Source organism: Lacerta agilis, chromosome 3 (assembly GCF_009819535.1).
Source record: "Lacerta agilis isolate rLacAgi1 chromosome 3, rLacAgi1.pri, whole genome shotgun sequence".
NCBI lineage: Eukaryota > Metazoa > Chordata > Lepidosauria > Squamata > Lacertidae > Lacerta > Lacerta agilis.
In genome coordinates, this window is record NC_046314.1 from 29,902,009 (window position 1) to 29,915,736 (window position 13,728).

Here is a 13,728-nt window from a genome sequence, read left to right on the forward strand (position 1 = left end):
TACCAGGTGGGTGAATGCCACAGAGGGAGGCGCAGGTAACAGATTTTTATTTTTATTTCAAAAAATACACCAAAAGTACATTTTAAAATGTACCGTTTCTGTTAAGGCAACATGACCCTGAAATCCAAACACAGTATCTGAAGTTGTTTGTTCGGCCAGAGATTTCCCTTCAAATAAAAAATCAGAAGGGGGGGGAATGCATTCCTGTGAGGTTCTAAAGGAGAAAGGATTGCGTAGATGGGTTCATGGTGGGTAAACCTGGTGCCAAAATATTTGCTCCGGAACACATACCACAAATGCCGCTATCTCACTTGAGCACCTACTTTGACACAGCGAGTATGTTCAAATGGAAAAGTAAATGCAGACTAATGATCTCTGAACAAATAAACTGATCCTATCATATCTGCAATAATTAGACATTTCCCAAGCAATATAAAGTTCCCCGAGAGAAGTGCTGTTTGTTGTGAGGTTTTTCTGCAGGGAGAGGAGCGGGGACGAACTGCTTAAGACTGTCACGCCACTTTTGCAGAAGATTCTGAACTCCTGTTCTAGCGCATTTGCTCCTGTTCCCATTTTAGCCTGGATCTTTTAGAGTACTTCGCATGAACGTCCTACTCGGGTACCAACCAAAGCCAGAATAACTAGGCTACAGAGCCTCCAGACCTTTACAGAATGGGAAAACGAACCTTGTCTCCCCATGTAAGAAAATGCCACTCTGTGCAAACCAAGAACACGCCACGCCCCCAGAAAGCAACTGGAGAGCACCGGATGGAAGGCTGGAAAAACAAAAGCTAGCAAGGAATAACTGAATAACCTAGATTCAGCTACAAGAAATATTGTATACACAACTGACAGATAGGTAGCTGGAGGTCCTTTTATCTATTTCTTTCTTCTTTTTCCTCTCTTTACTTTTATCTCCCTTGGTGGTTTATTGTTATTCTCATTATTATTATTCTCTCTTATTGTACTTTGGTAAGAACTGTATCCCCTTCACGGATCACTGCTTTGTCGTGGCGAAGGGGCTTGAATAACTCCGAAAAGCTATGAGCTGTGCCATGCAGGGCCACCCAAGACGGACATGCCACAGCCGAGAGTTTAGACTAAATGTGATCCACCTGGAGAAGGAACTGGCAAACCACTCCAGTATTTTGCCAAGAAAACTCCATGGACATGAAAAAAGGAGAAGCTTTGAGAAGAAAGTGAGAGTTTCCAAGGCATGCTCTGGTTCATGGTGTCATGGAGAGTCGAACACGACTAAGATGACTGAATGACAACAACAAGAAGAACTGTATACAGATAAGGGGGAAGACAGTTTGAGGACCCCGTGTGAGAGGTGGGTAAGGAGAGATACCACAGGGACAAGTGGCTGTGGGAAGAGAGGGATGGGGCCAGGTGAGAGCTGGGAGGGCACACCTTCCTCTGTAGGGGATGAAAGTTACGATATAAGCAATGAGTAGTTTCTTTTTTCCTGTTCCTTCTTCCTTTAGTTTCTTTCTTTTTTGTATTTCATGTAGATTAGTTTGTTCTTTTTATGGTCTTGTGAAAATGTCAATAATTCCCCCCAAAAAACAACAACAACAACATGTATTTCCAATATCATATTGTTCTACGCAACTATTATTCAAAGGATGCGTTTGCTAGCAACTCATTTCATGCAGTTTTCTGGGCTTCTGAGCTGCTTGCCGTGGCATAGAAGCAGGTGATGGTCTCCATCACTTAACCAGACATCTCCCATAAAATGCGGCATGAGGGCTTTGTGCATTCAGCCATGAGTGGAACGGCCCTGCTTTATCACTTATTTCAGGAATGTATAAGCCACTTTCTTTGCCACACTCCACTTGAGGTAAGTGCTGCGGTCAAACATGCAAAGCTTTTGCAGTATGAGCTTAGAAGGCTATGTTCCTCTGCTGCCAGAAAGGCGTTGGTGGCCTGTAAATGTATGAACTGTGCGACTATAATGGTTAACTTTCTAGGAGTCACAATTGGTCAAAGTTTACCGAAGTTGGGGGGGGGGGGCAGAGAAGGAAATATATTACAAGGATTGTGAAGCCCAAGCTTCCAGACAAATATATCCACCTTGATCACTGATGGGGCATTTGCTGGTGGTCCCACACAACCCTGAGGTTTTGACTGGCCTTTTTGATTGATTGATTGATTGATTGATTGATTGATCGATTGGTTCTACTTCTATGCTATTTTCTATTCAAATAAATCCCAAAGCAGCTTACAAACAAAAGATAAAAATAACATAATGGAACATCACGAATACAACATAAACCGTATAGAATAGCAACAAAACAAACAAAGCTCTGTTGAATTTGTACACATATGCTCTCCCCTCCACCATGACTCATAAACTTTCATTCTATTCAATGCATCAAAATACACCTGCGCATAATGTTCCTGGCAGCAAGTCCCTTCTGAAGGATCCTTGCGAGGGAGGTGGTCAGCACAAAGACTCTCTCCCCTCACATCCTTTCTGCCTTTTTACCAGGGACCGATGTGGCAGCCTTTGCCCTGTGGAACTCCTTGCAAAAAACAGAGATTTGGTGGGAGCCTTTCCCAGTTGCTTTTAGAAGTCTTCTGAAACTGTATTATTTGGAGAGGCCTCCTGAACCCAATATTTTTTATGAAAGCGTGATACGAGCAATGCGAGAAAAATACACAGCCTCTTCATTTCTTACCTCATAAAACATATAGAGGGACAGAAGCGTAAGCCCGAGGTTATAGACCACTAGAATACCCCTGAAGGTGAATGGCTGCCTGTTCCGCATGTACTTTGGTCCTAACCATACGATTAATAAGTATAAGACGGTGAAGATGAAGGTAGGTGTGTAATTGGTCAGGAGAAACCATCCTTTTACTCTGGGATCTGAAACCGAATACAAAGGCAATATTGTTATCTGGATTAAGGCAATTTCAAAGACTTCTGAGATTTAAGACTGGCGGAATATTCATTGTTAGGAAAGGCAGGGTGCACATTTATGCATGTTGTGGAAGCAGTTGTTCCAGAGCATCTGACTAAATTCAGTGCCAACATTTCTGACCAAAGGAAGTTGGGAGGACAATCTGCGCTAGTGGTTTCTGGTGTGTGCGGAGATTTGGTTCACCCTTTAGCAAGGCTTTCCTAAGAGAAGCCAAAGGAATAATAGCTGCGAGATACAGTTAGGAAAGCCTGTTGCTCTGAATTGCACACTAACCCCACACCCATGGCGAGGTTTTATTTAATTGCTCTGTTGCTAAACAACTAATTATGCTCCCTTTACAGAAGCGCTGCTCCCTGAAGGAGCACTGACACACTAGCCTTTCCTACTTCTCTCTCAAATCTCAATACCTGGTGCTTTTCTATTCCAAGCTACTTTTCATTTCTCTCCTTCCTGACACCTCCATTACTCCCATTATCTGAAATTAGATGGATTTTGTGAGAGCCAAGATGCTCGCCTCACCTTGCAAGTTGCCACTTTCTCGGTTTTATTGATTCCCACCCATCTGAACTACCAGGCTTTGTGGCAAAATAAGGAGAATGTAAATATTTTAAATAGTGCTTAAATATTATTATATTATATTATATTATATTATATTATATTATATTATTATATTATATTATATTATATTATATTATATTATATTATATTATATTATATTATATTATATTGTAAAGAGATCAGAGATCCCATGTTCGCACAATTAAGCATTGCTGTCAAATCTGAAAAATATCTTCCGAGGAGTTGCACTTTCTTGGGGGGGGGGCTTTCATGTTTTGGAAACCTGGGGATGAGTCAAGAAAACTGGAGCATCTTTCATTCCCATGAGTGTGTCATAGTAGAGTTAAGCAAATTGATGATATGATGCTGCTTTATACCAGGGATGGGGAACCTGGTGCCCTCCAGATGTTATAGCACTCCCATCAGCCCCAGCCGGCATGGCCAATGGTCAGAGCTGATGAGAGCGGAAGCCCAGTCACATCTGGAGAGCCCAGTCTTAAACCAGCAGAACTTTGGTCCAGCTAGGATAATGCTATCTGTTCTAATGGGCAGCAACATGCACAGGTCATAAGCAGAAACCTCCACAGATATTATAAGTGGAAACACCAGGAAGCAAACTTGGGCAGTGTTAGAAACTCATATATAAGCCAGGTGCCAAACGGCTCCTTAAACCAAGATTACAGTCATCAAAACAGAATGTCTAGTTGCCATTTTTGAGCAAGATGGCTCTAAAGCAGGGTTTCCCAAATGTGGGTCTCCATGTGTTGTTGTTTTTTTGGACTACAATTCCCATCATCTTTGACCACTGGCCTTTTCTAGCTAGGGGTGATGGGAATTGTAGTCCAAAACAGGTGGATACCCAGGTTCGGGAAACCCTGCTCTAAGGTCTTATTTTTCAAAGGATGAAAATGACTGGGATTGATTCTCAGTTAAAGACCTGGCTAGCTCAGATGACAACCCTGACCTAGGTTTAGAGCTTTGGGAACTTAAAGAAGAAAAGTCACTTGATTCAGGGACAGCCCACATATATATTGGCCTATTCTAGCCTCTTTTTCTTAATAGTGACACAGACCATTCATAATGTAGGGATATTCTTCACAACTGTGAGCAGGGCAGTGGAGTGGGGTAAGTGAAGACAAGCTGCAACAATTAACTATGATGTTGTTCACTGCTCCTGCTCTGGCTGCACAAGAAAAAGCATTTTTGGTTCCTGAAATTCATTCCAACTATGCAGATAATCTACAGCCAAGATCCAATGATCCCCAAGCATGCACCTCCAGATGGTGAAGATCTCAGGTGCCTTCCTGGTGCTCAGGGCATCTTCACTTGGTCGCAAGCGGTCAAAAGTCAGGTGCAAAACATTCCTGGCGCCTGGCTAAATTCGAACACTGAACTTGGGCCTTTCTCCATGCAGGATTGTGTGTTCTGTCATTTAAGCTACAACATGAGCTTTAATCTTTCCCACAGGTATCAATGGCATTTCAGTTTGTTCAGTTTGGATATATTGCTTCCACTTCCAATTGTTTAACATAGGCCAAACGCAAGAGCAATTTTGTATTTCCCGATAGCTGCAAAACTGTCTTGTTATGTTTATGAGTCTATTAACTGACAGGAGTTTTCGAACAGGTGCTAACATAAACGGGCTGCCCCCTTCATGTAATTTCCACCCTAATGTCGGGACTGAATGTCACTACAGAATTCTCGCCCCGCAGGGACATCGGAACATGCGGGCTCAATTTTTGTGCCAACTCAGCTGATGCAGAGGGTGAGATCAGCAAGGGTGCCTCAAATGCAGTATGTGTAAGCAAACACACAAAAAGGGCAACTATTTCATTTTGATTGTGACTGTGCTTTCCATGGGAACAGAACCACAGAGGCGGAGTCTTAAAAGGAGCTATTTTGCACACAGAAGAATTCAGAGCGCAGAAATATGCTATTCGCTCACTGACGCTGCTGCTGGGGAGTTTATTTATTAATGTAATTATACGCCACCTCTCCAAAAGATATAGCTACCTAAAGTGGCATAAATCAGAACATCCCTTGTATTTAATTCCAACAACGATAAAAGTATGTACCCACTTGTATCCATTGCAAGCCAAAGCAAAGCAAAGCAAAACAACAACAAAAAAAGCCCCCCAACCATGCAGGGATTTCAGTCCTCATTCCAGTGACTACTACATCTTAGTTGAGAGTTTTTTAAATGTCACTGTGTTCAGGGACCTAAAAACCTTTGGCAAGTAATCGGGAACTAGACAGCCCACCCTCTCCCAAATAAACCACCTACCTCGGGGTCCAAGCCAAATGTCCAGGTAGCTATTGATTGTTTCATCCAGAGACGTCATTGTGCAACCTATGTGGAAGACGGGGAGAAAACAGTTATTTTGCTCTTTTCTATGGAAATGCTGCTATCGGGATACAGTTTAAACTAGCATGAGATTAGTTCATGGGTGTGGAATCCATGGCTCCCTAGATGGTGCTAGACTGCAACACCCATCATCCCTGAGCATTGACTGCACTGGCTGTGGCTGATGTGAGTTGGAGTCCAGCAACAACTAAAAGGCCACAGGCTCCCCAAGTATTCCTCTGAACAATTGACAGACTTTTGCAGGAATATTTGGGGGATTACAGCCCATCTTTTGCATTGAATGTAGCTCCACTGTAAGTATACCTTTGAATGCCAGTTACTCAGATTCACAGGTGAAAAGAGTGCTTTTGCACTTACATATTTGTATTAACACGATTTTCTGCATTTCCCAAGGCCAGGACAAAAATAAGGTGACTATATTAGTTCAAATGTACATTTATAAATGGTACTCTTCCACTTATCGCAAGGGAGGCTTAAAGGAGATTTAGGAAAACTCCACAAAACGTTACGTTAGATACACATTTCTTTCTAGAGTTTTAAATGCTTAAAGCATGGCGTAACTTTGTAGGAACTCTCTTGCATTCAGTAGTTAAGAGCTGCAGGAAGACCACAAATAATGGGAGAAGACACTGACACTGAACAGAGCACATCATAAAGTTTACATCCCTAAAGACATATTTAAAAACATCTCCCGCCATCTTGAAGGCACCGTACAAGGAAAGAGACAAAATGGAAACCATCTCTACTTTACTTGGATACTGAAAAACAATATTCACAAGTCAAAGCCTGAAACAGATGAAGCAGGAACTTGTTTTATAGCTCATAGCTGCACAGGAAATACTTATAATTAAAAAGGGACTCTTTACCTGCCTTCCTCCTCTCCCACTTTATAAATAATCCTGAGTCACCTTTTGGCCTGTGTTTTTTTTTCATAAAAACAAAACAAAACAAGCCTATGTACAGCGAAACCATAGCAGCAGCTCATTTAACCAGAAGATGAGAGTTGCCAAATAAAGCTTACCCGCAGCCCTGATGTTTCAGACCAAGTTTAAACACAGCAGAATAAACAGTATCTCATAAGGACTTAATGCCACCTTCCACATAAGCACAGCAGAACCAAGCTTGCCAAGTAAACCCCTCCTGGGACTTCACCTTTCCGACAGTATGCATAGAGGAGGGGTGGCACTGTCAAAGCCATGCAGCTCTGCAGCATCTGAAAGTGGGGATACTCTTAGCTGCCTGCTTCTGCACAATGCTCAGAGGTGGGTGGGTGTGTTTAAGAAGAGAGAGAGAGAGAGAGAGAGAGAGAGAGACCAGGTCTCTAGCTACCAGGTCAGCACCAACACTTGTGGTGCTGTGTTGACAACTTCCTAACCGGCAGAGACCAAAGCGCAGCAAAGAACCATTTTACTGCATTCAGAGACTCAGTCATTGGCATCCTCATTTCAAAGCATCCCAGGCAACTGGGAAGACGTCTGCCTTGATGAAGCATTGCTAAGCAGAGTACAAAACACCTTCCTTGGAGGCTTTTAAGCAGAGGTTGGATGGCATCTGCTATGGATGCTTCAGTTGAGTTTCCTGCATTCCTTGAGTCCCATCCAACTCTAAAATTCTATTATTCTACTGGAACAGATGGAGCAGTATAAGGCAGCTACACACACACACACACACACAGAGAGAGAGAGAGAGAGAGAGAGAGAGAGAGAGAGAGGTTATCTATCACTAAACAGGATGCAGGCACTGAATAATAAAGCACAACCGACAAAGAGATGAATGAGAAAATACTCATCTTTGTAAAGCATTCCAGATCTACATTCTTTCCCTAAAGTAGTCACACTGTATCTCCCAGGTCCCATATACTGCATTGTGCAAGTTTGCAACTTTTGAGCTGTTCACACTGCTAGAGTTGCCATATTTGGAAGAGCAAAAAAGAGGATGTGTTTTCAGACTTTCTGCTTTTAACTACGGATCGCTACGATGACTCTCATTTCACAAACCCATGAAAAAGAGGGTGTGTCCTGGAAAAAGAGGACATATGGCAACTCCACGTCACGGCCAGCAATTCCCAGTTACTGTCACACAAGGGAGTCCTGCCCCCCCCCCCCACCAACCATGAACTATGCAAAGAACTCACATTTCATGGAGCTGTAGAGTTCTGTCAGTGAGAGCTCTCAGTAGCCAGCAATGCTACATTCAGACAAGACCAGGCAGGGCATTTCAAACAGGGTGTGTGTATCAGAAGAAATGGTAAGATTCGCAGCAACAAAAGGTTTCACAGGCCCACGCCGAGACAAAATCAATATTAAATTGTTAAGATGAAAGCAGCGTATTCCAAGGGCATTTGTTGCAGTTGTTTATACATACACCACAATAACCTCAGTGATGTTGTTCAGCTGCTTCAACCTTTGACAACGAACATTTCCATATGCCAGCAACTAATAAACCCACCCGAAGGGTCTCCTGTTTTTCCCCAAGCAAGTACTCATCCCTTCTCACTGTATTTCCCTACACAACAACAGCCACCACCCAATGCTGGATAATGCCACAGAACTACCATGCTCTTTCTCAGCTCTGCTCTGCTTAACCCAGGAATAAGAGTATGCAACTGGCTACTTTAACAAGATTGACATAATCCACGCTATCAGCAATATGGCTATACTAAGGATGGTTTTTCCAGATTTGCACTAGCAGGTTCCCCTCAACCTTTTATTAAAAAATACATACTCAGGAGCAGGAATATCACATTTTTTTTTGCATGAAATGAAACTCAGGTTATGATAATGATGAATATTATGATGATGATAATAATGATAATTTATTATTTATACCCCACCCATCTGGGAAGCAGAAGGGGCACTATTCCAAAACTAAGCAGTCAAACTGCAGAGCATGGCATTTCCTTTGCCATCGAGACAAGCATTCCAGCACAACACAGACATGAGCTGTGAGGTGTCCACTCTCTCACCAGATCCCTGGATCATGGGGGAGGGAGGTGTCTTCTAACAGCAGTGTGTGTCCATGCTTGTGCAATATAAACTGAGTTTACTAGTGTAAACAAGTATAGCATGACATGGTAAAGGCTGCATACAAAAATATATATTATTTGCAAAACAAACTGAGATAAGAAAGTCCTCTTTCCCCTTGTAATTAGAAACTCAGGGGAGGAGAACATTTACAGGTGAGTCATCCACTTGCCACCTGAATCTCCATGTGGTCATCTCACTTGGCTGAATTGACAATGATTGATTTGGTTACATAACACCATTGTGGAATAAGCCAGAATCGTTTTGTGTTTGTGTAAATTTATTTGTATATGCATTAGAGATGCAAGATCTCTAAAGCCATTCAGTGGGGTGGGGTGGGGTGGGGTGGGGGGAACATGGGGCGGGGATTGAAAATGTATACAGTGTAATGCATTAAATACACCATTATATACATTTTTTTAAAAAAAAAAACTTGGCATATAAAATTCTTCATGCTACACACCCTGAATGAATAACATATTGTCTTTCAAAGCATTTCACTCATTCCAAAAGAGAAAAATACTTTGTTGGAGGTATTGCCTCAGTGCGCCCCCAAAATGTTTTTCTTTTAGAGTTTTATCTCGCCCCCCCCCACAAAATAAACACAATGTTAGAAATATTTTAAAAGATCATTTTTTTTTTGCATCTGTGTTCCTCTCCAAATATGTCTGGGAGGCTTTGGTGCTCCAGCTTGCCCCACTGGCCCTCTTTTTCAATCTCAGTTTACTATCCACACCTTCCTGCATTTTACCTGGGTGGGGCTGACTCGTGTTTAAAAAATGTGACCCTGCTGAGGCCTTAGCTATGCTGTCACAAAAGTGTTTTGTGCATGTTTCCCACCCCGTCTCTCAACTTGTGCCAACTCCTGACATCTGCTGCAGTGTTCTGAATGGAGGGTGAGAGACTGTGTCTCTCTGTGTGTTATGTATATCCCCAAATATGTAGACATAATGTTTGGGATCTGAATTAACAAATAAACCATTAAAAAAATGATCCACTGGCTCAAGTGGCAGCAGTTGCTCCTTTTTCCTTTTCTTTTTCCCTTTCCAAGAAACAGCAGGGATTTCTGGAAATACAACTCTCATTCTCTTTTGTAACGGGGAGAAAAATGATATTTTGCTGTCTCCTCCAACTCTGAGGAAACAAAAGCTGCCTGTCACGACAGAAACTGCAAAGAAAAACAGGAATATCGCAACAGTGATGGTTCTTTTTATTATTTATTACAAGGATTGTATTACGTGAAGGCCTACCCTTCTTAAGGAGGCTTCAATGGGAAGCACTTGTCTTCTGACATTCTGTGGATGAGGTAAGATGAACCCAAGTGTGTACGCATTGGGGGGGGTGTCATGGGGAGAGGCTTCAGCACCTCCTACCTCCACGCTCCTTTGGCCCTTTAAGATTAACCTCCACATTTGTGGTGGGGACCATCTGAACCACAGGGTGGTCCGCCATGTTGCTTCGCAGAAACCACACCCACTTTTGCAGTGCTTGATGTCATATATGATATCAGGCATGGGGAAGTTCAAACTGCAGTGAAAAGGAGGAAGAATTGGGGGTGCACTCAAAGTCTACTTCCAATTCTTCCTTTGCTGCAAAGAAAGTGTTGCTTTGATTTCCTGGCTACTCTCATGTGCTGTTTGGGCATTATTGTTTTAAAAAAATACATAGTAATAAGAACTGAGACAGGAAGTGTCTGCTTAGAGGTGACAAAAGTCTCGCAAGGATGTAAAAAGTAACTTTCATTACATAAGGGCTCCTTCGCTTATTGGCAATGAGCAAAAAAAGGCATGGGGTGCAATCTCTTCCTTCATATTGGTAGGAAGGAATTATAAAAGGAGCTTGCCTTCCCCTGGAAACCCTTTGTGCCTTTGCAGGAGGTCTGCCTCACATGGAGAATGAAAGCCGTAAGTGATTCTGACAAAGTTAGAGCCTGCTAGCCAAAGCACTTCCCTGGGAATTAAGAGGTAATCTGCAGAATGCAGTCCAGATGAACCCAACCAAAAAAAAAACCTCACCACATCTCTCCCCATTAAGATGACTTGCACAATCCTCCAAGCCAAACAACATCTCCTGCCAGAGTTCAAAAGTATAACTATTACACTGGGAAATTCAGCACGGTACAATTAGTCACAGCACAGAAATGGCAGGCTAGTCTTGCGGAAGAGTTTTGAAAAGATGTCAGAAGCCACATGATCAAAGGATAGATTCTCGCTAGTTCAAACTCGTGTTTGTGGCTCAGACGCCAGTCCAGAACAGACCCACATCCAGGCATGAATGGCTTTAATCTATGCTTGCTGTCGTTAGGATTCTTTTCTCCTAGTTCAAGGCAGTGCGCTGGAGATTTTGATACACCAGGTATTCGGCACAGCTCCCCCTAAAGCATTTCCCTCGCCCCAACTTCAAGTCTTCAGCTGTCTCTCCAATATTTCTGCTTGGACGCTTCATTGTTGTCTCAGTCTCAATCTTCTCAAGACTGTACTTCTCATCTTTCCTCCCAAGCCTCCTTTCTTTGTTCATGCTTCACCCTGCACACTTTCTTTGTTTGTCGACAATGTTGCCATCTACCCTGTTGAACAGGCGCGTAACCTTGGTGTTTCTCCTCCTCCTTTGTTCCTCATACAGAATCCACAGCTACATTGTGTTGCTTTGCAAAAAATGTGGCCCTTCCCACCTGTCCCTTAGGCAGGAACTCAAGTCTAAAGGTAAAGGTAAAGGGATCCCTGACCATTAGGCCCAGTCGCGGACGACTCTGGGGTTGCGGCGCTCATCTCGCTTTATTGGCCGAGGGAGCCAGCGTACAGCTTCCGGGTCGTGTGGCCAGCATGACTAAGCCGCTTCTGGCGAACCAGAGCAGCGCACGGAAATGCCGTTTACCTTCCCGCCAGAGCAGTACCTATTTATCTACTTGCACTTTGACGTGCTTTTGAACTGCTAGGTTGGCAGGAGCAGGGACCGAGCAACAGGAGCTCACCCCATTGAAGGAATTCGAACCACCAATCTACAGCCTCCTCCTCTTTGGTCTTCCACTGTCTCACCTGGGTCCCCTCACATCTGTCAAGCACTCTGACACTGTAATAATGTGCCTCTGTCACCACTCTGATCATGCAACCCCACTCATTGAAATCTCTACCCAGGAAAGGATTTTGTTTTAGAAATGATAATTACTGATCTATTGTGGATTTGACACTTTGTGGAGTAACCTCCCTTGTAGAGATTGCAAATGTTGAAATATTGTACGTGCAGGTACTTTGTGGAGTAACCTCCCTTGTAGAGATTGCAAATGTTGAAATATTGTACGTGCTTTCGAACTGCTATGTTCGTAGGAGCAGGGACCGAGCAACAGGAGCTCACCCCGTTGAAGGATTTCGAACCACCAATCTACAGCCTCCTCCTCTTTGGTCTTCCACTCTCTCACCCAGGTCCCCTCACATCTGTCAAGCACTCTGACACTGTAATAATGTGCCTCTGTCACCACTTTGATCATGCAACCCCACTCATTGAAATCTCTACCCAGGAAAGGATTTTGTTTTAGAAATGATAATTACTGATCTATTGTGGATTTGACACTTTGTGGAGTAACCTCCCTTGTAGAGATTGCAAATGTTGAAATATTGTACGTGCAGGAATTGGCAAGTGGATAGCCGGTGGTTAGGGATAAAGTAGTTTAATGGAACATGTATTTGAAAATAAAGCAGCAACAGGAGGTAACTGGAAACATCAAGAATAGAGGGCAGGAAACCATTTTTTTGGGGGGGGGAACTGTATTAAATTTGTTTTAATTTGTGGCTGATTAGGTACAATCTGGAAAATCAATAAAGATGATTCGGCAAATTTTATCACTCTACTTCTTCCAGTCTGTTTCCACATTCAGAGCAAGGTCCTTCAACCTCCTCCATAGCCTTGCCCCCCCCCCCCAATCTCCTGATACATTGCTGCCGGTGACCTTTGTTCACCTAGTTCCACCACTTGTAGCTGCTCAAAGGTTTCCTGCATCCTCCAACAGCTCCATCCCTTCTCCCTCGCTGCCCTGTGCCTGGGACTGCTTCCCAGAACATCTGTCTAAAAACCGGCTAATGCCCTAATGGAATTCTGAGCATGCACAACTGAAACAACCACACAGCCACGTTTGCACGTTACAATAAGCAGGGCATCTAGCCAGTGAAGCAGAGAGGGGAAAAATCCCTGTGGGAATTTTATATTTCTTAAAATTCATTAGCAACAATGAACGGATGCGCCAGCTGGAAATGCAGCAGTAGGCAAGCTTGGTAAGTTCACAGCTTTGTTTACTAAATAAAAGGAAACCAAACGTGCTAAATCCGATCCCTCTGCAGGGAATTGGGAATTTTCTGATGAAGACTGAAAACACTGTAATTTGCGCAGGATTTTTTATTTTATTTTTACAAAAAAGAATGATTTCCCATTCAAAATGTTTTGTAAAAAATCCCCATCGCTGTTGCTGGGAAAACATGTCTGAACCAGGATATTGGCCAGTTGCTCGCCAACGAGCTAGGCTATGCAAGCCAACAAACCATGGCTTTTTAAAAAACAAACCAACCAGGATTCAATGCTTGGCCACCACAGTAAGCAGAGTTCAATTATGGCCCCTGGTTTGTTTCTCCCACCTGTTCCTGACCTGGAATTTATATGTGAGCTACTCTTGTACTCTGTCAAATGCCACATACCCACTGATGTCATCATATAAACAGAAAACACACCTAGCGTATATGATTCCTATTGGTACCGTCTTCCTTCCAGGTAGCTTGCCTGACACTTCATTCATTCTCTTCCACATTCTTTCCATTGATATTTCTTCTAGATCCTTACCTGCTACTAGGAATGGTTAAGAAGCTCACTG

General features: G+C 43.0%; 1 protein-coding gene across 2 annotated transcripts in view; it reads right to left on the minus strand.

Annotated features, from left to right (window-relative positions):
- Window positions 1-13,728, minus strand: part of ELOVL5 (ELOVL fatty acid elongase 5) — a 56,138-nt gene that overhangs the window by 16,181 nt on the left and 26,229 nt on the right. For both annotated transcript variants that reach the window (XM_033143153.1, XM_033143154.1), the window contains exons 2-3: window positions 5,770-5,835; window positions 2,685-2,872 (exon numbers count right to left, since the gene is read on the minus strand). In XM_033143153.1, coding sequence (XP_032999044.1) covers window positions 2,685-2,872; window positions 5,770-5,835 — 254 coding nt within the window. The remainder of the gene's footprint in view (window positions 1-2,684; window positions 2,873-5,769; window positions 5,836-13,728) is intronic.